The sequence below is a fragment of the Scatophagus argus genome, chromosome 17 (assembly GCF_020382885.2).
Source record: "Scatophagus argus isolate fScaArg1 chromosome 17, fScaArg1.pri, whole genome shotgun sequence".
Lineage (NCBI taxonomy): Eukaryota > Metazoa > Chordata > Actinopteri > Scatophagidae > Scatophagus > Scatophagus argus.
Window position 1 is genome coordinate 18,953,445 of NC_058509.1, and position 26,099 is coordinate 18,979,543.

General features: G+C 41.1%; 1 protein-coding gene across 1 annotated transcript in view; it reads right to left on the reverse strand.

The window, feature by feature from the left end:
- Positions 1-22,693, reverse strand: part of ptprua (protein tyrosine phosphatase receptor type Ua) — a 186,547-nt gene extending 163,854 nt beyond the window's left edge. Inside the window, exon 1 of the mRNA XM_046417582.1 lies at positions 22,426-22,693. Within this exon, the coding sequence (XP_046273538.1) occupies positions 22,426-22,495 (70 nt within the window). The 5' untranslated portion in view covers positions 22,496-22,693. The remainder of the gene's footprint in view (positions 1-22,425) is intronic.
- Positions 22,694-26,099: the final 3,406 nt, after the last annotated feature.

Genomic DNA, 26,099 nt, shown 5'->3' on the forward strand with positions numbered 1-26,099 from the left:
ATAGTTAATTGATTGGTCGAGTTAAAAGAAAATCAGTCGCCAACCACTTTGACAATCAGTTAACCATTTCAGTCTTTTTTTCAAACAAAAAATTCCTGCTTTTCTTTTATATCATACATCACATATATTCTTTTATATCTATCATTCATGATCATGAGAGAGTGGATATTGGACTGCTGGTTGAGCAAAAGACATCATTTTGGGCTCTGAAATTGTAATGATTATTTTCTATGATTTTTATAATTTTATATGCTAAATGATTATTTGAAAAAAAATATTATACACATCATGTGCCCTTGAGCAAGGCACTTAACCCCCCCCAATTTGTTCCCCAGGCACCTGACATGGCAGCCCCCTGTTCCTGTGTGTTTCACTGCATGTTGCATGTGTGTGTTCAAACAGCGATGGGTTAAATGCAGAGAAGAATTTCTGTGTATGTAAAAAAATATACTGACAATAAAGTTTATGTCACGACGTTTCAAGAATTTTCCCAGAATGAGTATCACCATTTTTGAAAAAGCAAGCACAGAAAAACATCATGATGTATCATGGATGTGGATTTCTGTCGTCTTCTATGATAAACTGTGTATCAAATTTACACTAAATTTCTGAACCTTTCCATGAGCGTTACACGAGGTGTGAATGTCATCACGGTGGCAGAAACATGCACTGGATGCAGATAAACAGATACAGACATGTACACACCCATCCACGCACACACACACACACACACATCCTAAGTCTCATCTAAGAAGACAGGAGAGACTAAGCCCTGAGGATAATGGGCAGACAGCACTGTGTGTCTTCTTTCATTTTGGCAGTAAGAGAAGAAATGAGACTTAAGACACTCAGGAGACACATTCTTCAAGCAGACAGATCGCTTCTACAAATACGCCCAGTCCCCTGTGGAGAAGCACATTCCTCAGAGCAGACGCTTCTCTAAAGATATTCAGTCGAATTTACTAGAACATCAGAGGAAAGGGGAAGGCAAGGGGGAAGGGGGGGAGGCAATAACCGCCCTCATAAACCTGTCTTTACTTTAGAGTATTGACTAGAATAATCCCACACAGTCCCTCAAAAGCAACAGGCAGCGTTCAGCGTTGCAGAGTCTTGGGATTTCTCTCAGCATGGGCAGCCTACTTAGCAATATAACACGTTCCTCCGAACCATCGAGAATGATTATAATTAGAGTCTATTGTATATGAGTCAGTGAGAAAGTGTGTAATTTATTTGCAAGAGGGATGATATGCCAGCTATCGGCCAGCAGCTCCTTCTCCACTGTCCTCGTTTAATAGAACCACTGATCATCAGTTTGTTAATGAAGCATCAATGATTGCTGGTGCATTTTTTTCTGTTTTTATGGACAGAAAAGCTGCTTTTAGAGACAAAATACCACCAATTTTCTCATTTTCTACTCACCACTCAATAAAGTGAAGTCTATGATCTGTCAGTGCAGGACTGTGATTATCATCCATTTCAAGAAGAATCTAGAAGCTTTGCAATCAGCACTACATAACATGAAACATCACAACCATAGATTACAAAGTGTGGCATTATACCATAAATGAATTTTTCTAAATTTTGGATAATCACTCTTATTCATGGCTGAAGGTCTTTGCAATCAGATCTGTTTGTGTTATCGGTTGTAGTAATCAAGCCCATTCCAGTGTGATCTGCAGAGTCAGGTTTGGAAAATGATAAACACAACACAGGTGCTGGTGTGGTGGAAAATATACGGGTAGAAAATAGTGCAATGGACAAGAGGAGTAGAGCAGTAACTGTTAAATAGACCAAAAAGTTATGCTACGTTCAGGTGATAATGGAAAGTGGAAAAATGGAATCTTATTCCTATAACTTGGAAGCATTTGTCTCACAGACATTGTCACCGAACTGCCAGCTTCCCACCTGGCAGCTCGTGCTGTGCTTTCTGTAAATCTGATCTGACATGAATGCAGCATAAACTTGACTGATATATTTACAGCCTCCTGCTTACATTAGATGCACCAGTCTAGTTTGTGAAGAGTCTTTCAGTGATGACAGTTTACATTTATCCCAATGGACACACTGAGTGACACCACAGACACTATGGAAACAGGATCTGACTGGTATGACTCACAGGCAATACAGCAGTTTATAGAATAATCTTACACTTGCTGATATGTAAAGTTGCACAATTTAACCACTTTTTAATGAAGAAAGTAGTGTTTTAACTCAGTGTTTCCCCTACCATTGATCCCTATGAAAGAAAAAAAAATATATATATATCTTTTTATGTTTATTTATGAATTCTATACATTTAAAGACGTGTTATGTTCAGAGACCTTTGTCTTAACATTTTATTTTTAACTCGCAGGTTTATTTCAGTTTGCGTCTCCTTCCTCTGCTCAGCCTCTCTACTATTTGTTTCTGCTATCATTAGCGGTACACAAATCACTGATCCTGTAAATTCTAATATGACTTCTACAAGGTCCATGCAGTGCAATTACTTTTTTTTTTTCTCTGTATTTCATGAAATTTCACTGTCTAGCTATGTTAAGAGTATTTAATTTTCCACTGTATTGTCAGTGGAGACTAATGAGACTTGTTTCATTATTAAGCCTGTGTTAAGCTAACTGTCAAGCGTAGCTAGCTTGCCCTGTATTATTTGCCAAATGTGGGTAAAAGTCTATGTAGTCCAGTAAAACAAGTGAGATCAGTCACCATTGGAGGGTTATTGAGATAGGTCTACTTCACTGCAAACTCACAACAGCACAGAAGTTGATTAACCGCATTTGTTCTGCATCGAATCTGCACTCTGTGGTTGCAGTATCCCAGTTCTTTAATCCCTGCTGTCCACCACCGTGACATTTATTTCTCTTTGAGCCCAACCATAATGCTGATGTGGCCTCAGCTGAAATTAAGTTTGTTACTCCTGCGAAAGATAGGCAAAAATTGACCCCAAACATCTGAAATTGAGGCCAGTTCTACTCATTTGTATTCTCATCACCACTCAAAACGTTTAAGTTCCATAAGGTGGTTAGAGATAGAGAATTTTAAAAAGGTTTGCATCGGAATCAAGACAGATTAAGTGTATCACTCGATAATAGGTGTAGTAGATCATCATCATGTCCAGCATACCACAGGTGGATGACACTACCTGCCTGATATTTATGTTTTTCATAAAAAGCCTGTATCAGCAGACCCATACATCAACCTAATAGTTGCGACATGTCTAGAGGTGAGAGATCAGGTCTACAGATCATCAATCAGACCAGAGTTGAGAATTTTCTTCACATTCGCTCCAAGGACACGCTGTACAGTCCTGGAACACTCTCTACTACAGCACACAGTCCTTGTGTTCATCCATTCATCATCGCTAACCCTAGAGCAGACCAGCAGACAGGCCCATTCGGCCGTTCCCCCATGAAATAGCCCGACAGTCGCATCAGGTCTAAGTTTACGACAGATTTTTGGTACACTACGCTACAGGAGGTAACACTTATAGGGAGGATGCCCCAGAAAACTTTCTGAGCTCATCCCCAAGTCAAAAGGGGCATCTCTAACTGAACTCATATATAGACAGACACAGTTCCAGTGTACACACAAACTACATCCTGTCTTTTGCACCTGGTTTACAAAAATGAAGCGTTTCCCCTGGGTGTTTTAAAGTCTTGAAAGAGGGACAAGACAGCAGAGGGCCAGGATAATAAATAGATTGCACTCCCTTCCTCTCATCCTCTCTGTATGCAAAGATAGCAGAACGGATATTTTCCACATGGGGAATTATGTAGTCCCAGTTTTTAAGTATCTGTGGACTGGTTTGACTTTGCATTAAGTGTAGCTACACAATAAAGATGACAAATCAGACTTTATTCTTCACTATCTTGACAAATGAGCAGTTCTTATGAGGATGTAATGGTCTCTAACATGGGCCTCATGCCATAGCGCACATTAATGAGAAGTCTCTCTTTGACATGAAGTCTTTCTACATTGTGTTTGAACTGATACACATAGTCCCACAGATGGAGCTCTGCCATGGAGTCCATGCAGCTGCAGACAGTCAGTGCTGTGTTCCAACAGTGGACAACAGGCTCTCTATTCTTCACAGTCACTAAGTAGCCCCCTCATCTTCCTCTTCTCCTAATCTCCGTCTCTTCTTTACCCTTCCTTCAGTCTGCAGCTGAAGATATGTATTGTTACTAAGGCATTACAAACTTTCTGCTCTGTTATTTCTTCCTCCATCGTTTACCTTTTTCGTCGCCGTTACTCTGTATTGCTACAGCTCATTCTGCTTCTTTCTGCAGCAATCATTCTCTGTCTCTCCCTTCGCTTCAGTCTCCTGTAGACTCTGATAATGAGAGTATATGGTTTTGCTTCCCTGCTCTCGTTTTCTCTGCGAGTAGCATGCTGCTTTGCCGTTGCGATAGGGGTTTAAATCCTCCAGCGCAGCCCGCCGGCACTGCCGCAGTTACCCACTGGGCCGGAATAAATCCAGGAGCCTCCAGTCTCGCCTCTGAATGGGTCCATGCCCCTGAAAGCAAGCCCAGAACAACCCACCCCCCCCCTTATGCATCAGTCCAGCAGCAATCAATGAACCCAAAAGGCCTTCCTCTGGGAGGTTTAGCTTCCCTCCCTCGCTTGCCATCACAAAGGATGATTTCAGCTGCCTAATCAACCAGAAAAAAAACTTGTGCCCTCCTCCCAGTTCCTGCTCCAACCACCTCCCCAACTCCTACACCACAACGCAAATTTCACATGCCAGTGATTTTGTTTTTCATAACATGAAGGGAGAGGGCGATTGCTGTGAACAACATTTTCTCCCAAGCATATTTAAAATGTCAACATCATTAAGACCAACTGTCAAATTTAGTGACAGTGAAAGGGCCCCTACCTACCTAATCATTATAACCTCATGCCAAGTCTTTAAAAAATCTGTGGAAAAAGGTTGTTTTTCTGTCAGAGCTCCAAAGGCTTAAATCCCTGCCTGCATCCGCAAGGGCTCAAACACCTGTGGTAATGATCTCAGTGACAGAATCAGGCAATTACTGGACATTTTATTCATGCCCCGGGCTAGGTCAAAAACTCACACACTCACATAACACCCACATGCTTTCTGAGCCTGCTTCTGCTACCCTCACCCCCACCCCCTAAACAGACACCTAGTCAGACTTTGGGCAGGAAAAAAAAAAAAAAAACAGCTAGCATGCCCTCTGGCAAACCCCACCCCCAAAATCCCTACGAGCGCCCAGGGCTTATTTTGCACCTGCAAAAGTTGGGGGTCAGTCCTGGATCAAGTGTCCAGTGGTCTCACCAGGTCCACAGAATCAGCTCTCCACATTTCAGGTTTAAAGCTGGTCAAACCACAGTGGGGGCCTGCACAGTAGCACATTCTGTTAAGGTTTAAGTCTCAAAACTATGGCTAGACATGTGCATACAGAGATATCCATTCATTTATTTTCCATACCGCTTATCCGTCAGGGTTGCGGAGGGACTGGAGCCTATCCCAGCTGACTATGGGTGAGAGGCGGGGTTCACCCTGGAATGGTCGCCAGTTAATCGCAGGGCATACAGAGATATAATGAAGTTAATCGGTTATAATTCTTTGTAGGCTTTATTAATATTTCAGTGGTTGTGGAAGCTCTTACTCTCAGTTAGTATTAGTAGTATCATTATTTGCATTAAGATCGACACACACCAGTGGCATATGACCTTCAGTATGTTGGTCTATCAGCACTGACACATGGCAGCACTCCAAAAAAGCAACAACTTTTGTATGTCCAGGTTAGCTTACCTTTACTATTTTCTGTTGCCATTAGAGGATTGCTGATTTTCATGTTCTTTTTTTCTTCCAGTTAATCAATCATCTTTTGCTCTTTAAAATGTCAAAACAACAACAACAACAACAACAACAACAACAACACTGGGGCAAAAGAAAATCCAATGAATTTTCCCACAATCTGTCCCAGTCTGACCACCTGTCCAAAAGGCAAAAACATTCAGTTCACTATCACATGAGGCAAAAAGCTGCAGATCCTCACAGTTCAAAGGTTAGGACAAGGGAATTTGGGGCGTTTTTGAATTTAAAATATGTCTTGTTTTGTTTGATAGACAAGCTTTTCAATAGATTAATCAGCTGTTTCATCCATAGTGTGAATATAGCCAGGTGGAGGTGTTTGATGCACTAGTTGTAAATGACAGTAACAGTAGTAGCACTAATACTGTTTGTATATTATTGGCAGTACAGCAGAAGAAGCATTGGATTGGTATTTGGAAAATTCATAATAGTAGTAGCAGCAACACTACTAATGTAAGTAATAGAAGCAGTGACATTAACAGTGCACCCTCTCCATTTCACTCCAGCTTCAGTGATGTGAGCTTAATAACTGTATTAAATTAGCTGCAGGAGCCACAAACAGCTAGCAAACCATCTGTGTTTTTAACAAGTCCAGTGAGTTTCTCCAGCACTAAAGTAAAGACAGGCTTCACCTCTAGGACATCGATGATCAGTCATGTTTGTCTTTTTTATCAACATCATAACACACTGTCAATATACGTCTTGTCTGGTGTTTTCTTTTGCAGTGATTTCAATGCCTCAATTCCCCACGTGAAAATGTTGCACCAACACGAGTTCTCTCTCTCCACACTCTTTTCCAAGGTCATCATCGCTGTATCCATGGGCAAGATTAATTTTTCCAAAACCTTAGCCATGAAGGTAAGTTTAGATACTGAGCCAAAGGATCAAGAGATGGCTTTTTGAACTGTAGAGGATTTAAAATAATCAGGCACTTGACCAGATAAAAATGAGGAATTGTTAATGGCTAAGACAAGCTCAGAGACTGAAATATTTCTTTCAAGAAGAGAGTGGGAACAATGTCTAGCGAACAAAAGGGTGATTTCATTATTGTAATGATATTGGTCAGATGCTTAGGAGTGTCTTAAATGTGAGCAGAGTATAAAATGTTTTACAGCAAAGGTCAGAGACAGTTTCAAAGGGAGGGATAATTGCACCCCTAACAGCTTGAACTTTATTAGAGAAAAATAATAAAAACTCTTCACATTTATCAGCTCAAGCCTCAATGAAAACCGGGTGGGGGTTTGCGGCTGACATTGTCGAAGAAGCGTTCGGAGAATAAGTTTAGCTATCTGGAAATACTGAATATGTGCAAACTAAAATTCTTTGTGAGATCCTTCAGCCTTTAAAGGTCCGTGAAAAGTTTTGTAGCCCTCCATTTGCATTCCATTTTCCAGCAAGTTCTCTTTATTAAACAGAATCCACCAATAAGTCAGAGTTCAGATTGCATTTTAGGCTTTTTCAGCAGGAGTAATGTTGTCTAAAATATTTACACAAGTGGAACTAAAAGAATTTAACATTACGTTGTTCATTGAGGAGCAGAGTTCATAAGAAAAAAACAAAGAGTCATCTTGCCATATCGACTTTGTCACAGACCCCAGTGTCTCTGTGTAGCACGTGTGGTGGCCCATTGACTGACAATCTGCGTGACATACAAACACAATTTACCTTTCCATCACAGCTTGTTATTTAGTAAATAACCAGAAAAGCAAACCAAGTCCAGAATGTGGTCCTTATTGTGTGCAGCTTCAGTTGCAGCATAATATTAAAAGAATCTATCACTCATAAAAACTCCCAGGGCAGCATAAATGCACATTAAAATCACCTAAAATCAAAATATTATCATAATCGTGTGAGTAAATGTAATTGCAGGAGCAGCAACAGCATTAGCAGTTTGCAGCATCAGCACCTATGAAATTACAAGTAGTATCAGCAGTAGTAGAAGTAGCAGCAGCATTTATCAGCAGTACCAGTGGAATTATTATGTTGCATCCGTACTTAGAACATTTCTACAACATTGGCAATAGAAGCAGTAGCAGCGATGATGACTCAGTATTGTTTGTGGTATATTGGTCAGACATACCCTAAAAAAGCTTTCAGTGACACAAATGTGACAAAAAAAAAAAAAAGATTTTACCACTCAAAAGTGTGCACCTTTCCTTTTTCCCCCACTTAACTAGACATGTGTGTCTGTCACTGTTTGTGTGTCCGTGTGCATCTTCTCACACGGCTCCAAGGTAAGTTTTGTTGCCGGAGCATTCTTACATCTGTGCTGCAGTAAGCAGTCCAGTAGGTGAGCAATTCCAGCATGCCTCCAGCCCAATTAAGCACAAATAAATCAACTTAATTAGGCAGGAGACCGCTTAGCTGAGGATTTACAGTAAATCAACCCAAAACATGCCAGCCATTCCTGCATAAGGCAAACTTGTTAGCCTTCGCTCATGTCCTGGGTGATGTTTTCAACCTCAGCCCACCCGTCCTGTGCCCAGCCAACCAGCCGCACTACTGATTCTGCCTTTTCTCTCACTTCTTTGCCTCTACAGATTCACCCCACCTTGTACTGTAATCCCTCTCCAGGGGATTTTGAATTTAACATGGACAACACATGGGGTCAAAGACGTCATCTGGGTAGCAAGGATGCGCAGGCTCGTACTCGTGTCGGACTGTGCTACACTGCTCGTTACTCAACCTCCCTTCCTTTCTCCAAAGACAGAATAAAGAAGAGCTGTCACTTTTGACAGGAGTCCTAATCTGCACCCCACCCCCCTATTAATTGCTCCACCCTCCATAAATGCATTCATGCGTACATAGATTGACACACATTCACACACAAAACACTGCTGAAGTCAACTGTTACTGTCCTTGGCTACAGCCTCTAAAATGAAGATGTGACTGATTTTATTACCATAAAGTAAGCGCTCTCATAAATCACTTTCTAGAAAGTGTGCAGCTCTCTCCCTCCTCCACTCCCTCCCTCATTCTCTCTCTGTGATTGGCAGGTTTAATTAACAACAGGTCCTCGGTCCTAGCAGAAAGTGGGTGACAGAGTTAGCGAGTGGTCGGGGGGATTAGACTGGAGGGGAGGGGAGGGTGAATGTGGAGATATGAAAACAATGCATAGCCTACTTTCGTGTGCACATCATTAGAGATGTCTGCTAGACACCACTGTGGGCGTGGCCACACAATTTCAGGCAGAAGCAATTTATGTGCAAACCATCCTTTAGGAGTGACAATGACAACACATGTCATACATTGTTCTACAAATGCATTCCCCTCTTCTGCTAACCACATCAGGGCTACTGTAACCTCTCCCTGTACTGATGTCAGCTGTTAAGCACATGGCATATAATATGAATGAAAGTGGCAAAGAAGAGTTCTGTCAGGTAACAAATTCATATAACTTAAAAGTGAAAAATGGCCTTCCTCAGAGTCAGGAATTTGTACTAACCTCTTACTTTAAGGCTGAAGCACAGCCTTTTCCTGTTGTGTCCCCAAGGTTTGATACCTGGTCCAGGTTTCTTCTACATTTATAAGTTCCCTTCAGACCACGTTATCCATAAGTACAATATTTCCTTTCACAGTTATGCTGACAATACCTAGCTGTATCTATCCTTACAGTCCTGCAACTACATTAAATTAACAGAAGTGCCTCCAGGACATCGTTTCTCAAAACTTTCTCTGACTGCATCAGAATATAAAGTGATATTAACTCTGTCCATGGCATTATGGCAAACCTATATGTAGCTTTTGTGTAAAGAAACTGTACATAATACAACAAAAAAATGTCATAATAACCAATAATAAAAAAAAAAATAATTTCTACATTCTACCTTCTAAAAGTGGCTAATGTTAGCTACTGTTAACTAAGTAAATAACTCTGGGTACCTAATAACACTGTCACAGACATTTGAAATTATCTCTTCTATTGCTACTCTTAAAGGAGAACTCCACCATTTCACACATGTAAGATTTTTTTTTTTCTCCAGATGTTGGGGAGTGGAAAAAGTTGTGCTAAGCCTTTTGTTTCTTCAGAGCTGTGTGAAGCCTAATAGATATCCTCGAGTGATGTCATTTGAGTCAGAGTCAGGTGAGTAAGCCTGCAAGTTTGAAAGTAAAAATCTTAGCAGACTGATCCTCATCTCCGGTTGAGGCTACATTAGCAGCTAGTAGCATAACATGCCAAAAACAACACATCTCAAGGAAATTCAATCGAATGCAACTGGACTTAGTTATTTGTCTTTGGACTTTGTCTTTGTCTTCAAAGACAAATAACTAAGTCCAGTTGCATTCGATTGAATTTCCTTGAGATAACCATGACCTGGATGAATGAGAATATTCACAGGCCCAAAAACAACACAGACAAATGTGTGGAATAAAAATTATAATGTCCTGATTCTGTTGAATTGATACTGAACCCCTTTTCACTGTCTGCCAGGACTACAATAATGTTATAGGAGTGCAATGTTAAATCAGTGGAGCTCTACACACATCACTACACACATCATTTCACACCAAACCACCATGCAAACAGAAAGCAGCCATGGTTGCTGACACCAAAGTTCTCATGTGTCTTAACATGTTGGACCTTCCATTGCAATGCTTTTTACTGACTGGCTTTACACCATTGCTGATCTGCACGTTTACTACTGCATGTCTTTTCTGCAAGAGTTGCAGCCTCCATGTGATGAAATCGTGATCTTATATCTATTTTACTATCTATTTTACTCTATTTTTCTGTCAATTTGTGCTCCTCTCTCTCTGATGCCAAGCACATACTACATTAAATGTTTTCATTTAAAGCGGAATATAAATAAAGGTGCGTTGAGAGCCACTGTAGGTTACATTTTCTGCATCCTGACGTAATTTATAGTAGGACTGATACATCAGTTTGCAGATATTTCCCTTTCATTAAACACATGCTGTAATGCCTGTCACCTTTGCCCATTGCAGCTTTGAGAGTGATGGGCTGAAAAAGTTGGCTGACTGCCATTTTATCTGGCTTTAAATGAAGAGTTTCGATGGGCTCTTACAGAGGCTTTTCTCCTGAGATGAGAGTTAGATTTTGGAATAAAACTCAATACTCAATATCACGGGAATAGTTCTGGCATAAATATGATCAGTGCTGGCAGAATATTAGTATTTACCTTCAAAAATCCACAGTGGCTAAATCCTACTTTATACCTTAAAGTGATCAAGCCACAAATTAATTGCACTTACCTTGAGGGAATTGTTTTGGCATGAATTTATCCTGAATGTTGAATAAAACCAGAATAAACCATCAATAGCAACATCTTCCCTAAGATATGGGTGCTGGATTCAAAAACCCACATCAGTTTAACATCACCAGTAACCTATATCCTATTCCCACAGTCCAGAGCCAATGCTCCCCCTGTGTCAGAGAATTTCTTTTAGTTTCATAATACATTAACACCAGCACGGAGCTTCAATATGAAACACAGAAAGGAAAGAAAAATCATCCACTGCAGTTTTTTGATGGCAACCTTTCTGCTGCTCTCATCACTTTTCCAGGTCAGTATACAGGAGGTTGAGTTTAAACCAACTCACAAACAACATATGTCAACTGCTGCCTTATGCAAGGACAAACAAAGTAGATCTGTTATCACTGTCTGCTTAGGTCATCCCTGCATCATCCCTCCAGTGTCTGGGCCAGCCTCATCATCCTCTCTTGCCCTAATATTATTGTGTGTGGGCTTGGTGACCCGGTCTTGGTGCCATCTGCTCAGACTCTATTGATGCTGAGATTAGCAGGGTAGGCCAGGAGGGCACAGGGACACACATGTTCAATGGCCGATCTGGAGATGCTTCCCTTGGGTCGCTTTCACCTCAGGTCAGCTAGATCAGACAGCAGAGAAGATGAAAGGCGGCGCTCAGAATTGCAGCACAGACAGAGAGCCAACCACCAGCTGATTTCCATGCTGTCTATCAACAGCTTCCACTGGACTAATCAATAACGCCCCCCACCCTCCTCCAGTACTCCACACACTCTTCTACTCTCTCACTTTCTGCACTTCACTCTCTGCCTCTTTTTCTCTGCCCCCACCTGAAATGCTGCGCCTGCACCCGAGGGTCTTGCTTTTTGAATCAATGATTCAATTCCTTCTATAATAGTAAGCTTGAAAAAAAAGAAAAAAAACCCCAAAATATCATGCTCCGGGCAGCGGCTGCAATACATCTCATAAAATAGAATGAGGATTTTAGAGGTATATGCCTCCAATCATTCTTTGCTAGGCTAACACACTTCACTGTGAATGCAAAGATGCTACAGCTCTCTCATTCCCATGCAGAGCATGATCCCTCAGCTTCTTGCTCATGAATGTAATCCTTTACGTTTATCTGTCTGAGTTCAGAGGCCACAGGGGCTGCAACCTCCACACTTGGAACTGATGCAGAAGGTGTTCGGAAGGCAAACATAGCAGATGCTGGTCCAGGTGCTGTTGCATCTTAAAACTGCCAAAATCCTGCCATCACTTGAATCATTGCCAACGTGGCCCCTCTGCACACAAGTCAAGAGGGAAAGCAGAAAGACGAAGAAGACGGAACTAGCAAAAATGCACATGCCAAGTGATTTCTAAAAGAAGCAGCGAAAGGACAGATGGGTTGAGAGTTAAGAGAGCTAAGATGGGGAACCAAGCTATCAACACTGCCTGGGTTAAAGGTTTGATTCCCAGCATGAAGTATAAGCTGGAAATCTTTATTAATTCCACTTTCCAGCCTATTTCTTGAGCCAACTTCTTTCACACATCCGGCTGCAAACTGACACAGATCTTCAAGATCACAGTGTGAACTACTTGGTATGAAGGTGTGAGCATGAAGGACTTGTACAGATTGTGAAACCTCATTTCCCCCCCTCACCTTTCTGACACTGTATTATAAAGAGTTCAATGAGTTCCAGCTGAGAGAATGAGGTATACAGATTTTAAATTTGGGGAGATGGTGCACTGATCAATCAGATATGTACTTGGCATAACCTGAGTTAACGTTCTGGAATTGATAGCAATATTCTCATACCAGTGATAGTGTCGCCTAAAATGCTGGAATCTGTACTGGCGAATAATCAAGTCTATGCACTGATCGAATACCACATGGTTTTATTAGAAATGGGAGGTACACTCCATATACCTGGATGCGACTTAACAGATTTATTTTTACACAACGAGGAGTTAACATGCATACTTAACTTGAGTGCTCGGTATCAGCAGGCGCACAAATATGGAGTCTGAGTCTTAGTACATGTTGCATGGGTGCACCTTGTTCCCTATTTGAATGGTTATTTCCTGTCACTCATCAGGGTTTTTAACATGATAGCTGTACTGAATAGCTAGAAACACTTTTGCCTTCCTGGTAAAACAGCATATGATCCAACTAAGGATTGAGCAGCTGCACAGGAAAGGTTGGGGGTTATGTGCCCAAAAGCACCTCTGGAGTAGTTGCAGATGGAGAGCAGATTACTCATCACGCCGCCTCCCTTCCTCAGCTCGCACCCTCATTCTTCATGCATATTGTTGCAAAGTAAGACGCTCCGGAAAAAGGCAACATTGAGTCGCAAAAAAGTGGCATTGATCCAAATTTACTTACCGAAGGAGGAAGTGAACAAGTCAGTGATGAAGACGTCCCACAGTGATAGCAGACACACAGGTGTTGCTGCTCATGCTGCATAACCTCTCCTGCTGTGCACAGCAGGGTCATTGCTAACCTTGACAGGGGTGAACAGGCACTGCCGCAGTGCCCTTGTTCACTCTGCTGAGGGACATGTCATATTATTTATTAAATAATTTGACTTTTTTTTCTTACAAGTTTCTTTTCAACTTTTAATATCTCCTGTGTGCCACAGGGACACTCCGAGGCCCACAGGTTTGATAACTTTAAACAGCTACTTTTTAAAGTGTAATATCTGCAGGTACCCTGGGACCCACACACCCCGGGTCTTGCCATATCACTGATTTTTTCTTTCTTTTTTTTGTACCTTACTTGAAGGCTAAGAGTGAAGGAGTGAGTTTGTGCTTTGGCTGTTATAACTTGAGTTTATCAGTATTGCGGTCTTCCATGTTAATGACACAGGGGACTAAATACAAACCCAAGAGGGAAGAGTCTGGAAGATAACAAGTTGAGGAGGAGTTACCGGCAAAAAAAAGGCTTTTGGCATCATGCATTTATTTTATCCCAGAAGACGCAGAGAGGAAGAGAGCGAGAGGAATGCTATTTCGAAGTTTGGCCCTGGATGTCATCTCAATCTAAAGCGACACTTGCTGACAGCACCACCGCAAAAATCATCCTGTGGCTGAACTCTGACCCTGTCTGCTGAATCTGCTGCTTGGTCATCTCACGCTGCAGCGATAACCGAGCGACAGTTTCCTGTCTGCTGCCAGCGCCACGACTCACATCAAACTGTCATCAGTCATGACAGGTCTGACCACAGGTTTCATGGTCGGGGAATATCTTGGACAATTGGCTCAGCCACAGAGTGTAAACACACCATCTACTAGGCAGCACAAGCAATAGAGGAATATTCATAAAGATTATTCATGGCTGACTGTCAGAGGCGGTGACAAATCTGAGAGGTACTGGCAGCTGGAGCAGAAGCTTAAGGAGAGCAGGACTAAATAGACAGGCAGCCATCACGGGCAGAACAGTCACGCTCCTGCATGTCTCATATCTGTGTCCAACTCATCCTTAACACAAGCACACAGTCAGAGCTACAACCAACTGGATTCTATATCATCAATCTCACCTGCCATTCCTGACAAGGCGGCTTGTCTGTGTGCTCAGTACCACAGGGTAAATTATCCATGAAAGGAAAAATCCTCCCTCAAACACTGCGCAGTGTTATCTATCATTAATCTGTGATGTTGAGTGCATTCCAGGACTTCAATTTTGAAGCAATCCTCTAATTTTTCTTTCCTGTACACTGACTTTCCCTTGACCTGCTATGTCTGCTTCCTCTAGCTGGTGGTCATTTAAAACCATTTAGCAAGAGTGTTGATACAATACCTGACTTTCAATATTGATACAGTTAGACAAAGCACTTAAACTCTATGCAGGTACTTCCACCAGAAGCAGCAAAGCTTCTGACACAGCCTGGAAATGCTGGATCTGGTATCTGCAAGTACACAAGGCAATGCACCAATCCGATACCACCTAATTTATTTATTAGAAACAGGAACCTACAACTTCCCAGCAGCAATCCGCACACCTGTCTGTAACTCAACAGATTCTTCTGCTGCACAGGTAGCCAATATCCATCAACAGCAAGACACTTGTGTAATTTCAAGCATACCTATAACATAAGATCCATGCAGGGTTAGTGGCATACAACTGTGAAAAGATTATAATACATAGATTTTTCAATATGCGATGGTATCAAATCTGTCCTTGTCCTTGTCCTTTGTGGTGCTCAAAGTGCCATAAAAATACATATTCTTTTGTTTTGTATTTTTATTTTTCTTTGTTATATTACAGTGTTTGTAATCTCTTCTACTTTGATGTTAAAATTAATTGCATAATTCTGTCCTATTTCATATAGATATAATGAAAAAAATGACTTGCAACTTAAATAAATTAATTTAAAGGACTGCTTTGGTTTGATGAACTCTGACTTGCTACATCAGTATCTTTTTTTGAAATCACTTTCAAAGACTTTTTATTCATAGGCTTTGTCATATATATTTTCTTCTTTTAATTTTTAGGTCTGTTTTGATGTTGCACTTAAATGTCTTGCGCTATTCTGTTATAATGTAAATATTGTTTTTACATTTTAACCTTTAGTGTTTAAACATCATTTTAATCATTCCTCCAAATCATTCCTCTTTTATGCCAGCCTGTCTTATTAATACATTACTGTGTATTTTATTTTTGCATTAAAGTAAAAATCAAAAATCAAGCAGATTCACTATGCATACTGACTTTTTTTTTTACACACTTAATTTTCTCACTTCCATATTTTAGTCGACCTCAAAACCTGCTTAGAATAAATGGGTTCTCTTTATTATTGAGATATTTCTCCAGCGATCCCAGTCAGGGAAAGTCAATATAAAGCAACAAAAGAGACCCATGAATGCTTAGCACATCACCACCAGCTGTCACCCAATGGCGTTAAAGTGTTTTAAGGTGAACTTGTTCGAGATCCATTCCATCAGATTCAGCGAGATAAGTGTTCCTGCCTGGCTTGATGATATTTCCTTTCTTGAGGCTCTTAGAGGAATTAAGAGACACTTTCCTGATGTGAGATGTAGCATGTTTTCAGAGACAGACATTGTTGTCAGCGCAATTACTTCACCGCAATCTGGTAAAGCTTCCCATGCGGCTGCTTTCAAAGCATCATCCTCATACTCTCAAATGCTCCGTGGACAATTTGAGACATGATCTGTGGCAGACAGTGAGCTCTTATGTTGAAGAAAAGAGGTGTTGAAGGAGTGCAGAGGTGCAGAGATGGATCTCAGACGCATGGAGCCTTTCTGAAACTTGCTGAAAAGAAAGCTTATGTCTGAGTACCATCTGCAGCTGAAAGGTCTGGGTGCTTTATACTCCTTGGCTTTTGTTGCCCCAGCAGCAGTCCTCTTAGTCTTCTGACACTATAATCACACAATTAGCAGCATTCTACATACCTGCAGCAACCAGCAAATTCCAAGACTGAAATTCCATGAGCAGCTGTTTTTCAGGCAGCTCATTCATTTAAGCTATGTAGCTTTACTTTCCTCAACCATTTTACTCATTTCATGAAGCATTCCATCCACTAGATCATTATATAGCTTGCTGAAATAAAACTGAGAGCCATGTAAGCAATAAAATGAGTCAAGGAGGGAAGAGTGAGCAACAGCACTCACAGCCTCAGCAGCTTCTTTTAAAGTAATTTAAATGGAATATGAATGTAGACGTTCACCAACAGGAGAGGATGCTGAAAAGTGAGCAAATTAACTTTATTGTCCAAACACATTTAACGATCAGCTTGACAGGCAGAGCAGTGCCTGCTGGCACAGCTCCATCTGCTTTGTAATGATTTGTTGTTGATGGGGGAAAAAACAACATATTTCCAACACCTGGAGAGGCAAAGACAGTCCTGGTTCTCCCCACAAAGACACCTCATGGGTTCAAGCCAAGGCAGCCTGGCAGCATTGTCAGCTCCATTAACAGTGCACGGTGGTGACAGGCACACGCAAGTAATGGCAACACTGGTAGATTAACGTCATAAATATACTGCGCAAGGCAATAATTGAGGCAGTATAATTGCTAACACCATGAACAACCAACATCTGGTTTCCAACAAAAGCCCCGCTCAATATTCAACAATTACCTGAATAAATTAGTCAGCAAAATCAAATGTAAATATTTCTGCCTTCAAATGGGTCATTTGAAGAAGCCATTGAATAGCATCAGCGTTATCATGGCTTAAAGTTCCAGCTGAAGGCAGCATATGACCACCAGTAAATCTTAGCACAGCTATGTCAAAGGTGTCTTAAAGCCCTTTCCAAAGCCTCCTTGACACATCTTCTGTATTAACATGTTGACACAGAAAACAACATTATGAAAAATCACATGCTCCAACTCTGAACGAAACCTGTTGATTCCGAATGTTTCACTATCTGTGAGTGACATTCGTGAGAAAACACAGCGTAAGACAACTTTTATACCAGTGTCATATGTCCCCCCCAAGGCTACCAACAGCTGCATCCAAGTAATGCTGGTAGAATGGGAAAAACAAGAAACCATCCCTTTAATGGGAGCAACTTGGGGGTGTTCACTGTTTATCTCCACTGCTAGCCTTGTAGGCTAGTTATTTAAACACCCTAAATTAGTTTATTCCGTGGTGTTACATATTCAGTGTAATTTAAGCAAAACCAGATACAGACAATCTAAATATTAATATTATCAATCTGTATATTAAGGATGTGTGAAATCAGCCGTCTAGTCTACTGCCAGCCATTTGTTAAACTGACTGTTATTATTCTAATGGTATATATGTAAGAGCCATTTCTAGAGCTAAGCGTTTCACTCAGAGGACAGGTATTGTTGAATGGAGTAGCGCTATGCTAGGCAAACGCTGCATTGTTGTATTGGTGACATGACTGGCTGTATGGAGATTTATGGACAATGGTTATAGATTCTTGCATGGTTACACAATATAGATCATTAACAGTGTGCAAATTGAATTATATTTAGATATAGAAGAACTGCTAGCAGTGTAAGCTTTGCACACATTTTTGTTACCAGCTTCGTGAAACTTCTTTTCGCCAAGTGGGGAATGCTGCAAATGCCTGACTAGGAATTACCAATGACATGGACAGCTTTCCTAACTTGGTTGCTTGTAACTGCAGATTAAACTGAAAATACAAATGATGCAAATGTGGCATAATTGCCACCCCATACCCTGTGACAAGCTAGTCCCAGACCAATCTGTCCACTGAACACACTGTAACAGTATGTTTAAAATTCTAACCTCAATTGAAAGAAAAAAAGAAAAAAAATCTGATTACTGTTATACATAATACATTACTGGCCCTGCGATTGACTGGCGACCAGTCCAGGGTGAACCCCGCCTCTCGCCCGTAGTCAGCTGGGATAGGCTCCAGCTCCCCCGCGACCCTGACGGATAAGCGGTTTAGAAAATGGATGGATAATACATTACTTCCCAATGCTGTTAACAACTGAGATCTACTGAAGATACATAAAATTGAAAGACAGGTGGAGGTGGAATTGCAGCATAGACGTGCAAAATAAGGTCTGCTGGAGGTGACATTCCATTTCATTAACTTAACTCTCTTAGAGAAATTGATTTCAGTCGTTCAACAGCAGCCCTGACTCCTTCCTCGATGATGAGAGGAAATCATTTTTTTTGATAAATAGAAATGATCATGCTGCAGATACAGTACATATAAAGGCACTGACGTTTGCCAAGTTTCTCAGCTATTCACAGGTCTCACAACTTCCAAAATCCAAAAAGTGCTCAGCTGTGATGATTAAAAGTACAGTCGTAATTCTGTTGAACACCTTTACAACTACGCTTTAGCCCCACTGCCAGTAAAACTCTCTGAGACGAACAGAATGGCTGGCAAGTAACAGCAAAAATTTCTCAGAAGCCATCAAAGTGGCGGAAGTTAGAAGTTGTTGACTTCCACCTCAGCTCTCATTGGTTCCATTTATGGGACTGTGTTGGTTGATTGAAAATGTCCATGCACATTTGACGCTTGACCCATCCACTTAAACTGAAGAAGCACAGGCTGGTGCGACTGCAACATGCAATCCATCTAATGCTGCATCAGAATGCTAAGGAATGAAAGGTGGGCTGCACTTTATTGTTTCAAATTAGTCATTTTTATTCATCTCATGCTTAATTGCATCCATTTTTCTAAAGCTAAATAGACAATTAATGCCAGGTCGTTTAGTCTCTTGCCTCTGAAATTTAATCCCACAACTGTGTGGCAAATGATGTGGTTATATATTGATAATTTTCTGTGATTTTTCTTCCTTTATAAAGTGGGTGTCGAAACAACCATTGTTCCTTGCCATCTCATTATCATGAACTGTAATTACAGAGTGTACTCATTTTCTTAAACATCGTGTAGCCATTATGCAATTCACTATTGTTCTATGAAAGGATCTTGTGTTATTTCCTCCAGAACAACCACATTTCATCATAGCCTTTTGTGTGAGCATACGCTCCATTTTCTCCATTTACAGCCTCCACATTTGCCCCAGGAGAGCTGTGTGTGTCAGGCTATTTTCTGTTGGATTAACACTGAGCTGGATCCACACTGCTACACGCTGAGGACTCTCTCTACATCCAAACCGTGAAAGCCCACCTTCTCGTGTCAGCGCCCATTTCTGTGTGAGGTCTTTTCAACACAACCTCCTTCCGACCTCCAATCTCAGACTGTTTGGAGCTGCATGTCAGCGCCGCTCAGTGTTGGGGTTCGCTCACATGGTTCTCCTCTAAGATTAAATCATCTTGTTGCTCTGGCTCCTTGGAGCCCCCGCTAACTGGGGCCAGGTGAACTTAAATAACACGACAGGTTACACCTCACCTCAACAATCACACATTCTGTCGGTGAATATGGAGCTGAGGTAATAGATCTCAAAGTGCAGTCACATGCAGGCACTTTGGCACTGAGGCATTTGGCTGAATGCAAAAGAAACACAGCGTGATGGTAGCACTGCATCTATGTCAACAAACTGCAAGGCTCATTCATTTATACCCACAGTGGTGTTCAGAACCTCATCACCATTTAAGTACAGACCAAAATGTAGCCACAGTATGGAGTAGCAACAGTTGACAAGAATTGAAAATGTGCAGCACACACCAGACACGAGGCATGTTGATTCATGTGTGCGCAAATGTGTTCATGTGTATTAACTGGGGCTGAATTTCTTTCATTATCGATTCATCAGCTCATCATTTTTTCAATTAATTAACTGTTTGATACATTAATTGTCAGATGGTGGTAACATGGTGACATCCTCCATTGTCTTAATTTATCCAAAAGCCAAAGATATACTGTTTACTGTCATGGAGGAATCAAGAAACCAAAAAATATTTGAAAATAAATATAAATATAATATAAAATATAAATACAATATAAAAACTTGAGAAGGGTCAAAGGGTTTACCATAAACCATAATGTCCCCAGTTTGCACCCATGTGAGCATGTTGCATGTCATTCTCCATCCCTGTCTCCTGTCATTTTCTAACAGAGGCACACGATTTCATACACAACATTCCAAAAAATAAAGTCAGCATTTTATCACATTCACACATTCACCAGCCAGCTGTCCCACATCAAACAACCTTAACCTTATGTGTGTAGAACTTCCTTTTTTCCTCTGATATTATATCTGCTCTAACACCTTTTCTAGCATTGGGTCAGGTTTTATTTAGGCAAAAGTAATTTAACACTCAAAACAAAAGCAGCCATAAAACAACTTTGTGGAAACAAACGTCCAAATGTTGATTGAAATCAGGCAGCATCTGATCACTGAAATAAGTAAACATGATTACAGATCCAACTGGATGTTTGAAGCCAGCTTTCAGTACTATTCCTTTGCTGGATGCTACAAATAGTACCAAAACAGCACTGAGGTTTGACGCACAGCACAAGACATTAACCTGAGTATATGAGACCTTTCCACTAAATAATCTGAATGCATGTCAACCGGTGGTGAGACACTTTGCTCTGTTGTTCTGTGTAATCTCATAGCACAGTTGGCTTGTTCCATTTAAGCTTGCCTACAGAACCAACTTGATCCTGGAGAACAGGGAGTGGCTCAGTGCACGTCTGTTCAGCAACTGGTTTCGGTGGCTGTGTAACTGATCCTCACGCACCAGAGTATTTATATCGTAGCTACAGCACTCACAACAGTTGCAAAGCATACTTGGGACCAACTGGCACTTTTACTTGAGACAACTTGACACAATTTGACCAGAGGCATTTTTTTATTATTATTATTTTTTACCGTATTCCACAGCATTCCTCAAAAGACCCAAAGTTCACAGGTCTCAGAAATCTTCAAAAAAATTGCTTCAGCCATTTAAATGTTAAACGCGCCACAGGCAAAGTGAAGAGGATTTGAACTCCTGCCTCAGATAGGCTCTGTGGATTTCACGTATTATGGCTTAAAATCTCACTTTCCCTCTCTGAGAACACTTTAAAACTGTCTCCTTCCGCCTGTCAGGGTCTGACTGATAAACACAGAGAATATTTGGATCAGCTGCCAGTGATATTATTTGGGACACAACACTGACATTACTAATTCATCTGCACTGTATTGCTTTGTGGCAGCAGAAACACACTCTTCTTGATATGCTCACTGTTGAATTTTCCTCCCATATGCCTCTGACGGCTGCTCCAAACAGAACCAGTCAACCAAAATGATCCTCTTGCATCAGCAACATCATCATGCAACATGTTGACAGCCTGTTTCATACACATCAGCAATACAAAAAAAAAAAAAAATGAAACAAAGCCTTAATCACTAAGATGTCATTTACAGGACACACTGGAGCAGAGAACGTACTGAAGCCTGACCAATGAAAACATGACAGTTAACATCGTGTGATGCTGAATTGGCTGGACAGAGACAGACAAGACAGAGTGAGACAATCAAATGATGAGTCCAATTTGATTTTTTTTGTTTTTTTCATTTTGAACTTTGCAGATGTAATCCTGAGGCTGAATGTCGTTAGAAAAACCGAGTAATCACCACCACTGAGTCGTATAAAGAAACGATGTTATCATGAGGATGAAGGCATTTCTATTTTGTCATGCGCTCTGGAATATTCGCGTCTCTGTGTTTGCGCCAGGGAGAAAGTTCACACCGCTTACACGAGCGGGGTCTTTGTTTTAAGAGCCGGACACACACTCTGAGACAACTTTTGAAGTTGTGAAACAAAAACAAACAACAAAACAGCAAAATGCAGCCTTGACTCCGAGATTTATGTCTACACCGTGGAGTAACAGTGACTTTAAACCCTGATAATTAACTTTAAAAGAGCAACTCCTCTCTGTGGGGAGATTTACAGGTGAGCATCTGCAAACATCCGAACATTTCTTTTCTCTCTTTCTTTTTTTAATTTTTCCTTCTTTTACCTGTTGGTCCTTCCATGCTGTCTGCGTAGATCCTGACCCCCAGCATCAGCAGCAATGCTGTAAAATACATGTTGGCAGAAGAAGTAAAGTCCAGCTTCGTGGGGTGTTTTTTTTTTTTTGTCACAAGAACAAAATCCTAGAGGAAACTCCAGCAGCGGGGGCAGCAACAGCAGGACTGGAGAGAAGTTGTGCGCTCAGCTTCATTCATCGCTGAATCCCTGTGCAGAAGCACTGCCTGCCTGCTCCCGTCTCAGCCCGCACAGGGAGCATCTGATCTCGAGCTAAAGCGTTCAAATACAGCCCCCCCACCAGCCTACCCCGCCCCCCCTTTCTTTCCTGTAACGGCTCCGATACTTTTTTTTTTGCACCGTCAAGCCAGCTAGTGGGACGCAGGAATGCGGGTCTGCGGCGCCTCCATGTGGCCACAATGGGGACGTCACTGCTCATACCGTCACAAACCCTTGCATATGCTGTAATATGCTGTTTCTAGAGGCAAAATGGATTATTAGACATGTAGTAGGTCACCCCGCTGTCACATTAAAAGAGACATTTTTCTTCGATGCCCCCTTTAAGTGCATTCCTGGATACTAAACTTATTCATTTCCGCTTGGCTGTTGCTCTCCATTATTATGCTAAAACCACCAGATTAAATTCTGACTCATTTGTGCTGGGGTGCTGAGGGAGTAACACCAAAAGATGCCAAATCAGTGTCAGTGCCTGATTGCAAGTTATTTTTCACTATTATGATACTGTAGTAGGACTGCTGAAAGTTCATATCACACTGGTTTGTGACGGCGGGGAGGCCGTGTGCTAAAAGGAGACTGAGTTTTACCCGGGCAGCGTGTGTTCAAGCCACAGATGAAATGCCTGTGGCAGTTTTTTGCTGCAGATTCCCATTTTCCATCTCAGACAGTGCCCTGCAGCTGCTCCTGACCTGACCCCTGACCTTGCCCATTGGGGTTTGCTTTCTTTAATGTTTATTTAGCAGGTATTTAATGCTCTACATGTATTCACACATAAAAGGTTTTGTCTGTAGCACTGATTCCCGCTTCTTGCCTATTTTGATCTTAACTGGGATTTGATATGGTCTCAAGTTCAGGTTGAGGCTTTCTGAGTGTCTTTTCAAATAAGTAAACAAAATAAAAAAAGCAGCAGGGCTGTACTACCCTGCTGGGGGGGGCACAGCAAATATGAAAAGTCAGAGCTTCCTATTTCCCCTTCTTTTAAAGAAACCTAACCTTGATCGATCTGTTTTTAGTAATTTTAGACCATTTGACATTTTTATCTAAGGTGCTAGAGAAAGTGGTATTTACGCAGCTTTTAGAGTTCATGTGTCACAATGACCTCTGAGAAATTTCAGTCTGGTTTTAGATCACTGCATAGTACAGAAACTGCCCTCCTCAAGGTGACCAATGACCTCCTTTTATCGGCTGACAGTGGAGAGAGACCCATTTTAATTCTTTTAGAGCTTACTGCAGCATTTGACACTGTAGATCACAACATTTTAATAAACGGTCTGCAGTTTTGGGTGGGTATCTGGGGCACGGCACTCCATTGACTGTGCTCTTACCTTCTGGACTGAACTTTTGCAGTCACCATAGAAGAATACATGTCATCCCTAGCCCACATCACCTGCGGTGTGCCACAGGGCTCGATTTTAGGTTTTAGGGGAATTTTTTAATTTTTATTCTCTATTTATATGCTCCCACTCGGCCAAATTACTCAGAGACACAGTGTCTCTTTTCACTCTTTTCGACACACGGATATACCCTCCCATAAGACCCAATGACCCAAGGAGATTGGCTGCTGCCAGCAACTGTTTCAGTGATGTAAACTGTTGGATGGGCCAAAATTTTCTTCAGATCGATAATTCAAAAACTTACTGTTATACTGTTTAGCCTCCCACATGCCCAGACGTCAGTAAGCCTTGGTCCTCTGTCCACCAGTCAAAAACTCTCTGCCAGAAACCTAAGTGTTATGTTTGACTCAAACCTCAGCTTTGATTAGCAAGTCAAAAAAATTGTCCAATCTTATTTCATCCAACTGGGTATGATCTCAGGACTCAAACCGCTCATCCCGCAGTCTGATCTCAAAAAGGTGATCCATACCTTCATTTTCTCCAGGGTAGACCACTGTAAGTCTCTTCTGTCCGGCATCTCCCACTCTCACGCTTCCAATTAGTTCAGAACTCAGCAGCTCAGCTTCTCACTGGTTTTAACAGACGACACCATTTCACCCCTATCCCAGCCTCCCTTTACTGGCTGCCAGTCTGTTTCACAATTGATTTTACTGATCACTTTTAAAGCACATCTGGCTCTCCAAGTTATACAACAGAATTGTTGACCCACCCTGTGAGTCAGCCTGAAGCCTGAGATTCTCAGGTGGGGACCTTCTGGTTGTCCCAAAGTCGAGGTTAAAAACTAAAGGTGACCGGGCTCTTGCTGTCCGAGCCCCTCGGCTTTGGAACGACCTTCCCGAGGAGATAAGGCTTACAAGGTCAGTGACTTCTTTTAAATCACTTCTCAAAACACACTTCTACAGACTGACTTTTATGTGATGTTGTCTTTTTATTGTCCCCTTTAACTTACTGGTTTTAAATTGTATATTTCCTTTTTATCTATTATATACTTTTTTCTTTATTTAAAATTTAAATCTTAAACCTTCTTCACCATTTGTCTATTTATATTTTGTTTATTGCCTTGTATTCAGTGTGCAATTTGTCGGTTTTGTTTTTAATGATTGTTAAGCACTTTGGAAAATTGTTTTTTGAAAGTTGCTATATAAATAAAATTATTATGATTATGATTATTATTATTATTATTATTATTAGTTGTGCTGTTGATTGTCGCTCCTCAGCAGTTTATTTTCAGCAATCCGGAATATATGACTTAACTTTTCCAACATGAAAATGAAATATTACAGAGAAAGCATGAATTTCCCCAGTGTGGGACTAAAAAAGGCTTATCTTATCTTATGATATGGATCTCTAGCATTATGGACTGAAGTCATATGGCTTAGACCCAAAGTTACATCATCACAAATTTGATGACTTAAGACTCCATTAAATTGAAAAAATACTTGCAACTCAACTTGGACTTCGACACCAATAACTTGTTACTTGGATTTAAGCCTTTCGACTTAAATACTTGAAACTCCCTCCAAGCCCAAAGATTAAAAAGTATGTTATTTAAAGAATGTGCCATGAATTCATCATTTACCTTTACCTATTTACCTATGTCAATTAACATTAACGGCATGAGTCTAAAATTAACATCCACCAAGCTGCCAATGTTGGTAGATTTTCTAGTTGGTGATTAAATCTGAAAAGTCTTTCCACCACAATGGCAAGTAAATTGTTGTACTAAAATTGTCATATAATGAAAAACCATGTTTACAGCATCTACTGTGTTTTGGTGTCATTAAGGGGCTCACTGCTTCTATCCTCTGCTGTCTTGTCTAGGGACTTCATGGTGCATTCAGGTACACTTTGTAAACTCTGAAATCTACATCATGCTGTACAACAAGCAAAGCCCATGTGCACCAACAAGGACTCGCAAAATGTGCAGATAAAAAATTATGGACAGGGATGCCATAACTTGTGGCTGCGTTTGACAATTGATGTTGCACAAGGAATGGTGAGTCGAGGCTCTGCTGTTAAAGTGGTATAACATCTT